At 46.6% G+C, this 9,555-nt stretch overlaps 1 protein-coding gene across 1 annotated transcript; it reads left to right on the top strand.

The window, feature by feature from the left end:
* Positions 1–3,449: 3,449 nt before the first annotated feature.
* LOC124672140 lies at positions 3,450–9,453 on the top strand. The gene is made up of 7 exons (XM_047208414.1): positions 3,450–4,123; positions 4,229–4,373; positions 4,454–4,507; positions 4,597–4,688; positions 8,251–8,486; positions 8,679–8,852; positions 8,947–9,453. The coding sequence occupies exons 1-7, from the start codon at positions 3,450–3,452 to the stop codon at positions 9,042–9,044; spliced, it is 1,473 nt and encodes a 490-aa protein (XP_047064370.1). The 3' UTR covers positions 9,045–9,453.
* The last annotated feature ends 102 nt before the right edge of the window (positions 9,454–9,555 follow it).

Raw genomic sequence — 9,555 nt, 5'->3', positions numbered from 1 at the left:
TTTGTTTCAATCTATCTTGTCTAGACTTGTACCGACTTCTAGTATGCTTCTAGAGTACATTACTGTATCATACATGACTTATGAGCATTATCTTCTCTTTGCTATCCATCTTTGTTGTTCACAGGTAGTGGTTCTCGGGGTCGGAGACGCCCAAGACGTGACCGGTCGAGTGATGAGTTTACACCAAATGCTCCCCGCAAGTCCACCTCTTCAAGACAGAAGAACAAGGAACAGAGGCATAACTACAAGACTATGGACATTGTCACTTATGCAGCACTCCGTATGAAGAACTGGTATGAAGACCTCTCAAGGATGAAGAGACAGAGGGCAGGCAATTCTGGTGCATGGAGCAGGAGTTCATCTACAAGGATATTTATGAGCCCATGAAGAAACTGCGACCCATGCAAGCTATCGATGTGGATCTTCTGGCAATCAACAATCATTTTGAGGATGCCATCTGGGTGACCTAGCGAGGTTGGGCTTGCGAGGATCCGATGAAGATTCAATGTGACTATAGTCCGGAGTTGGTTAAACAATTCTTTGCTACTTTGGCCATCGGGAAAGATGCTTGCGCACACTATGGAATGGATGTCCGGCTCCACTCACCGTGTGGCAACCTTACGCCGGTTTGCCTCTATTCTTGGACTTCTCGAAGGAGGAGGTCGTAGCCTCCATGGTCCTCAGAAGACGGATAAGAATGTGTTGTTTGATCTCTATAACTCTTCTGGTGCAGTTGGTACTACCAAGGGGCTGCTTCCAATCTACGGTCAGTTGCTCCGGTTCTTTCGAGCCACCATTGCTCCTAGTGGGGGAAACAATGATGCACTCCGGGGAGCTCTTGTGGATCTCATGCACCTCAGTCTTAAGTGTGCTCGTGATCCTAATGAGGAACGTGACTTCTCTCTTGATGTCATGGACTTCATCTTCCATGAGATTCATGATGCAATGGTCTCCCGGACCACCATTCCTTATGCACCATATATCCAGCTCCTCATCAACAACTCTGTGTCTATGAATGAAGACTTGAGCCGGTTCCCTTTGGTGAAGCACACTGTCAAGAAGGCCTACAAGCTTAAGCCGGTTCCTCATGCTGCTCCTGCCCCTGACTCCTTTATGGGAGATGCTCGCTCTAGTGGTTTTGCTCCTGCTCGCCATGCTGATCTTCCTGCCATGAAGAGACAAGTGAAGAAGCTCAGTTGGTTCCAGCGCCACATCCTTTGCATGAATATTGAGATCCATAAGGAGAACTATGCAGCCAGCCGTGAGCGTTCTGAGATTCGAGCATACTCGGGCGGTCATTCTTCATAAGCTCGGTGGTGAGCAAGGACCTCCGCCTCGGCCTCCCGGTTCACCCAGGTTACAGTGGGTGGCATTCTTCACAGGTTCCGTGGAATGATCTTGAGGACTGCATTCAGAGGGCCAACTACACTCGCAACTCTCCGGAGGCCCCTGACACTGATGAAGAAGAAGAAGAGGCGTACCAGTCCGACGATGAAGATGGCTCCGAGTGATCTCCATGGGGCGAGTAGCATCGCGCTTGTCAGCTTTTTGGCGTCTCGATGCCCAAGGGGGAGAAGTGTTCTATTAGGAATTCTCTCCGGGATTTGCATGGTTTGGGCACAAGCATATGCGTTTATCATTCCTTTATTGCTTGTGTTCCCGCTTATTTGAACTATTTGGTTTGGTTGTGCTTTGTTTCAAACTATGTGCTATGTGGTGTGAGACATTGTTAAGGTTTTCGGATTTCTAGACATTGTTAAGGTTTTCGGATTTCTATATGTTGAGATCAAGGTTATTATATTGTGTGTGATGCTATCTCTCCGTATTATATATCTCCACATGGGTATGATTTCTATCACCTTATCTCAACCTCATATATGTCTATGTCTCTCTTGTTAGAGCTCATGTTGGATATCTCTTGTGTTGAGGCACCCCGCACCTATGTGTTGTGCATTTGTCTTCAAATGCAAATTACTTATATGCACACATGTAGGGGGAGTGCCTCTATGTTTTGCCATCATGCTTGACTCTATAGTGATTCTCTTGCAAATCCGTATATTGTCATCAAACACCAAAAAGGGGGAGATTGAAAGAGCATCTCTCATATTAAGTTTTGTGTGTTTGATGTCAATGTATGTGATACACTAATGTTTGTTTAAGTGGTACATGGATTATATAGATACATATGTATGTGTGATGGATGTTGTAAGTCGTGTCAAAAAGAAGCTGTAACAGGATCAGCAGGCCGGATAATCCGGGCCGGATATTCCAAAATATCCGGCCCCCAGTTTTCGGCTAAGGACTTGAGGATTTGTGGCTCAGTATACCCTGAACATGGGTCGGAGATTTGTCCGGATATTTGCCCGGATTTGCCACAAGGCCGGATATTCCGGGGCCGGATATTTCCAAAATATCCGGGCCCCTCGAAATCGGCTAAGGACCTAAGGAAAAGCAGCTCTGGACAGGGGCCGAACATTTGGATGTGTGCCCCAAGAACCTTGTAAAGGCCCGGTTTCCGCCTCGATGAAATCCCTTAGTGGAAGTGGGCTAGGCCTTCGTGGCGTTGCCCATAGGAGATCTGAGTGAAGCCTTCGTGGCTGTTGGTTTGGTTTTCGTAGCAACTACACTCCTCCAAACGTAGACGTACCTTCTTGCAAAGGAAGAGAACTACGGGAATCATCTCCGTGTCTCCGCGTGCTCCACTCTCAGTTACCTCTATCCTATTCTACCTCCTATATATTGCGTAGCTATATCTTGCTAGGTTGATTACCTTGTCATATAGGTAAATTCACTTAGTTGCATATCTAGAGAATTTACCTTTGTGTAAATTGAAAAAGAACTAAAAATTGGTTAGCACCTATTCACCCCCCCTCTAGGTGCGGCATACGATCCTTTCAATCTTGATTGGAAATTGCAGTCTATTGAACTCAAAATAAATTGCAGTCTAGACGGTGCCCTTTATTTTTTTTTAAAAAAAATCCTAAAATCATATAAAAATGTTCAGAATTTCTGGAAAAGGTTCGGATGCAGTCTAGACTGTGCCCTTTATTTTTTCAAAAAAAATCCTAAAATCTAGTCTAGTTTATTTAGGATAGGGAAACTTTTTAAAAAGGTTGCAGTCTCTTCTCGGACAGCTGAAATTTCAAACTTCAGACGGGGCCTGACACAGTACTTCAGTCCGCCTGCCACTCACAGCAATCCCATTGGACCGACCAGTGGGCCCGCTCACTTGTTTCAGGGAATCCGGTCACAGGCGGGACCCACTCCGCTGCAACGTGTGACGCGCCCAGGTGACGGAGCCGTGAGCGAACCGTAACGGATCCGATCACCATAACCTGCGCATCCCCGGCGCCCAGCGGCCAGCGGCGAGCGGGGGTAACGTCGTCACCCTAACGCCGCCGCCGTGGCCGGGAGCGGAGCCCGCGGCGCAGCCCTAACGCCGCCATCCCATGGCCTCTTGCGGCGACGACTTCGCCCTCCTCCGTGACCCCGCTCCCCAGCCTTCCGCCCAGCCGGCCCCGCCGCAAGCCTTCTGCTTCGTCGACGCCGCCGCCGCGGGCTCCGGCGCCGGCCCCCTGGCGCCGGCACAGGAGGAGGCCAACCACAGCTCCGACCGCGGGAAGGCGTCGAACCACTCCAAGCGCCGGAGGGACCGCGCGGAGGAGTTCAGCGATGGGGGCGAGTACTGCTCCTACATCAGCGGCGGCGGGGGCGGGAGGAAGGGCCGAGGCGGCTCCTCCGACTACCGCAAGGACCGGGAGGAGTGGACGGACGGCGCCATCAGCAGCCTCCTCGACGCCTACACCGACCGCTTCGAGCAGCTCAACCGGGGCAACCTCCGGGGCCGGGACTGGGAGGACGTCGCCGCCGCCGTCACCGACGGCCAGGGCAAGGGCGGCGGGGGCAAGAGCGTGGAGCAGTGCAAGAACAAGATCGACAACCTCAAGAAGCGCTACAAGGTGGAGTGCCAGCGCATCTCCGGCTCCGCCTCCGTCAGCCATTGGCCCTGGTACAAGCAGATGGAGCATATAATTGGCAACTCCTCGTCGCCCGGCACCCCCAAGCCGGCGGCGGCCAACAACGACGAGAAGCCCCGGCAGCAGCAGCAGCACAGCAACAAAAGGTGGCTCATTTCTACTACATCTTTCCCGTGATTGATTTGGGGATCTATTTTCTCTGTCGATATTTTGGGGATCTAATGGAGACGAGCTAATGTTTACTGTCGCAGGCACCCTTCTTCCGGCACTGGCGCCCCTACCATGGCTCCCTGTTCCAGATCAACCCCTCCCCCAAATCCGAAATGGAAAAGGGTACTTCTCAAGATTGGGGGCACTGCGTTGGCTGGAGAAGCTCCCCATAATGTTGACCCGAAGGTAGTAATTTGTCAGATATGCACTGATCTTGTTAATTGCTGCCCTGATTTTTCTCACGCGGAGCTTTGTGGTCTTGCTAGGTGATCATGCTAATTGCCAGAGAAGTTCAAGTGGCATGCCGCCACGGCATCGAGGTAAACGTGAATACATCTACTCTAGACATCCATCTCTTAAATATGAAGGATACATGCCAAGCTAATTTTGCATTTTTTTGGCCAACAAGGTGGCTATTGTCATCGGGGGTCGAAATGTATTCTGCTCTGACACTTGGGTTGCTGCCACAGGCACTGATAGAGCTTCAACACATCCGATTGGGTAACTGACTCGGAACCAGTTTCATTGTTATCTTTCTCAAAACCGAACATGTTCTGGTCTTAAGGCATCACTCTTTATATTTTACTCAATGGAGTAGTATACATCCAGAGCTTTTCATGTTGATTTTATTCCAGTGCTCATATTGGTTGAAGACTGACCATGTCAATAATACTGCTTTGGAACTGTTATTCACATGCCCTTTTTGTGTATCATAGATTTGTGACCAGGAATCTATGTTGTTGTATTGCAACTGCTAGTATAACTATAAATTCATAGATAGATTTCACTGAAGCCACAAATGATTAGAAGAATAGCTGGAGTCTAATGCTCGTGGAGTGACTCAGCAAGCTTAAGAACTCTGAGTGCTTGTTTTAGTTTAAATTTTATTTTAGTATTAGTTGTAAACTTATCTGTATAATTCACTTATTAAACTTATCTATATAATTCACTATTATACAACTAGACAGTCCTTTGTGGTAGGTGATCCCGAGCAAGCTGCCAGGCTTTGCTAAACCTCTTATCCCCTTGGTTTTTAAAGTTGGGTAATTTCGTGTGCTGTTGGTCCTGAGCAATAATACTCCTTTGGAACTGTTCTTCACATGCTTGTTTATGTGTATCATAAATTTGTGACCAGGTATCTATGTTGTTGTATTGCAATTGCCAGTATAACTAATTAACTATAAATTCATAGATTTCACTGAAGCCACAAATGATTAGAGGAATTGCCGGAATCTAGTGCCAGTGGAGTGACTCACCAAGCTTAAGAACTCCGAGTGCTTGTTTTAGTAAAATTTTATTTTAGCATTACCTTTAAACGTATTTATAAAATTCACTCATTATACAAATAGACAGTTCTTTGTGGTACGTGCTCCAGAGCAAGCTGCCAGGCTTTGTTAAACCTTTTATCCCCTTGTTTTTTAAGTTGGGTAATTATGCGTCGTTGGTTACACTGTTCTTCACATGCTCGTTTTTGTGTATCATAATTTGTGACCAGGTATCTATGCTGTTGTATTGCAAGTGCCAGGACAACTTTTTTTTTCGAGAGCATGCCAAGGGCCATATTTTTGTAGAAGGATAGCAAACAATTTACAATAATAGCTAGACCAAGATGCAAACATCAAGACTAACCAGTTTTACTCCACACACACGCACACCCCACAGGAGCCTAAGCCTAATCTTGCGACGCAGGTGCACTCCCTCCGGCATGTGCCAACTCCCAAAGGCACAACTCCTCCTTGATCCATTGCACAAGCTGTCCAGCATTGCATTGATGGCTGATTTTGTTGAAGACTCTTGAGTTCTGTTGCTTCCATAGCATCCAGGCTGTAAGAACGACCATAGTATCAAAGCGCCTCCTATCTGCCTGTCTAACCCTCGCCCTTGCTGTCAGCCACCAAGGCTCCAATTGGCTATCCATCGCAGGCTCCTGGAGTTGCAAGTTTGCCTGTTGGAGACAGCCAAACCAGACCTCCCTAGCATAAACACATTGTATTAGAATGTGATCAACATTATCCTCGTCCTGTAAGCACGTATAGCAAGGTTTAGATTGGTCCTCAAGTCCATGTCGTGCTCGTCTGCCCGAGGTCCAAAGTCGGTATCTTACCACCAGCCAAATAAAAAAATTACACTTTGCAGTCACGTTCGACCGCCAGATAGGATCTGCAATGCATGATTTGATCCGGCCTTGGCAGAGCATATTGTATGTCTCCTTAGCAGAGTATATGCCCGAGGCAGCACCGATCCACCCAAATTTGTTGTGATCCTCCTCGTTCCGTTGAACTCTCTGAATTCGCAGCCACAGCGAGACACACTGCCGACATCCTTCGTCAGTAAGAGGTTGTGTAATTTCCAGTACCCAGCGGTTCTCCTGTAACGCCTCAAAGGCACGTCGGGCATTCTTTCTTCGAGTTGGGACAGCAGCGACTACAGCTGGGGCAATGTCAGCTGCAGTGAGACCCTCGATCCATTTGTCACTCCAAAAAAAAGGCATCTCTACCATTCCCTATCTGAACCTTGAACAGCCCTTGAAATATGGCAGTGGCATTTTCGTCTTGCAAGGATGGAAGACCTTGCCACGGTCTAGACGGGTCTGTTCGCTTGAGCCAGTCCCAGCGGGCTCTGAGGGCTAACCCTAGCAGGTGCAAATCCTTTACTCTGAGACCACTGAAGCACTTAGGCTGACAGATTGCATCCCAGGACACTAACGAACCTGCTTTTTACCAGTCCAAAAGAAAGATCTGATTGCCTTCACAATTTCCTCCAACATCCAGACCGGGACGTTAGGAACCAGAAGTTGGTGGATCGGCCTTGCCATGATCACTCAGTTGATGAGGATGAGGCGCCCAGCTCTAGCAATCATTCCTCGCTGCCAGGCTGGCAAGAAATTGAGGGCTCTATCTAATACTGGTTGCCGCTGGTCCTTAGTCAGAGGCCGGATCGCAAGCTGCAGCTCGAGGTATTTGATTGGAAAATCTGCAATGGCGCATCCAAGAACTGTACTGACCATAGTGGGATCCTCCTCACTTCCTCTGATGAGAGTCGCCGTCGTCTTACTGTAATTGACATGCAAACCTGATGCTTCTCCAAAGATTCTGAATATCTCCTTGATTGCCCTTAGCTCATGCTCCAGGGGTTTAACGAAAACCACTACATCATCAGCATACCTGCAAGATTCTTTGCAAGGGCGAGATACCTGCAAGATTCTCGAAAATCTGTCGATGCGCTTCCTCTGTGACTGCAGCTATCAGAACCTCCATGCAAAGCCACGAATAGCATGGGAGAGATCGGAGTGCCAGTACAACTAAAGTCATAGATTTCACTGCAGCCACACATGATTAGAGAAATAGCTGGAATCTAGTGTCAGTGGTGTGACTCATCAAGCTTTAAAACTTCGAGTGCTTGTTTTAGTTAAAATTTTATTTTAGTATTGCCTGTAAACTTATTTGTATAATTCACTTATTATACAACTAGACAGCCCTTTGTGCCAGGTGATCCCGAGCAAGCTACCAGGCTTTGTTAAACCTTTTATCCCCTTGGTTTTTAAGTTGGGTAATTTCATGTGTCGTTGGTCGTGAGCAATGTATTCTTTGATCTTTACTAGGTGCAATCCTTAGCTGTAGGCTGTGGCAAGTACAGAACAGGATATTGTTCGATCTTCTTCATTTCAAACCTCATATTATTTCAGTGTTGTTAGCTTGGTTTGTATTTGTGTGTTTCAGCAGGCAATTAAGCATTGACATCTGTAATTTCTTACTACTACCTCTGTTCCAGAATTTTTGTCTCGGCCGTCAGTTGGAATAAGTTGAATCTCTGTATTAGCTGGCAACAATCTTTTCAGAACGGAGGGAGTAATTAATAACGACCAATAGAGCTCAGTTTCACATTTCTTCATCTTATTCTTACTTTAACATCTTCAGCCAGAAAACATGAGTTTTCTCCTGCTTAGCATAAGGCCTGAGTTACATGTTTCCTGTGGATCATAGCTATCCTTCTGTGCTATTAAGAATGTATCATGATGTTTGCTACATATGTATGTACTAATACTGCTCTTTAAAAAATTCAGAATGATGGCAGCAGTGATGAATGCCGTATTGCTCCAAGCTTCACTAGAAAAGATAGGTGTGGACACACGAGTCCAAACTGCACTGATGATGCAAGAGGTTGCCGAACCGTACATAAGGCGGCGCGCCATACGCCATCTCGAAAAAGGAAGGGTTGTTATCTTTGGTGGAATTGGTGCTGGTATAGGGAATCCACTTTTCACAACAGATACAGCTGCTGCACTGAGAGCTTCTGAAAGTATGTCAGTGAATCCTCTCCCAACCCCCTGCCTGTTCTTTCTAAAGGCTTGTTCTTAGCTCTTGTTCAATATTTAGCTTGCACTTGCATCTTTACTTCCTTATATGTGTATATTTTTCCTTTTTTTTTCTATGAGAAACAGAATTTTAGCTGTTATGGAGAGTTAATCTAACCAGATGTGTTGTCAACCAGTCAATGCAGATGTTGTCCTTAAAGGTGTCGCTGGAGATGCTGAATATGGTTGTCCTCCTAGGAGCAACAGCAGTGCCCTATTTGAGCACATCTCATTTAGGGAGTTAGCAGCAAGAGGGACCAGCAAGATGGATATGACAGCAGTCACATGTTGCGAGGAGAACAATATTCCTGGTTAGTTTCTCCATTAATTCATCATAACGAAGTTGTGTCGGCGCCTTCTCGGGCAGTGTACATGAGATGATTTTTGTTTGTTCATTTCTTGCAGTTGTCATCTTTAACATATTAGAGCCTGGTAACATCTCCAAAGCTATTTGTGGCGATCAAGTAGGTACATTAGTTGACCAATCAGGAAGAATCACTTAACTTACGAGGCGGATTAGCTTTGTTGTAGCATTGGGGCATTCCTATTCTCCCGGGGCAGCATGCATCTTCTTCGATTGCATGGATTTGCGTGGATGGGAGAATGAGGGTGATGTTCCTCAGAGTAAAGACTCACACCTTGATTTGAACGAGGTGCTTGCTGTGTAATATCTGTTGTAGCGGCTCTGCCATGAGAAGTTTATTTATCTGTAGTATCTGTTTGTATTGTGGTCGCTAGTTTAGTTCAGGAGCCTTGGGTGAAGTAAGTATTTATGCCTGCATACGGACCCAGGCCAGATCACCAGCATGTAGTGTTGTAACTTGTAACAATGTTGTTTGAGCTGTAGTGTTGTAACTTGTAACAATGTTGTTTGAGCTGTAGTGGTTGTACTGAAAAAGATATTTTGCCTCATTTCTTGCCCTGATTGAGTGATGACTGCCCAGCAAGTGTGCTCTTGTGATGTTGCCTTCTGGGAAGCAACATGGGTATCCCTTTTTTTCTGAGAAAAAGACA

The sequence above is a fragment of the Lolium rigidum genome, chromosome 7 (assembly GCF_022539505.1).
Source record: "Lolium rigidum isolate FL_2022 chromosome 7, APGP_CSIRO_Lrig_0.1, whole genome shotgun sequence".
Taxonomy (NCBI): domain Eukaryota; kingdom Viridiplantae; phylum Streptophyta; class Magnoliopsida; order Poales; family Poaceae; genus Lolium; species Lolium rigidum.
This window is presented reverse-complemented; position numbering and strand designations above follow the sequence as displayed.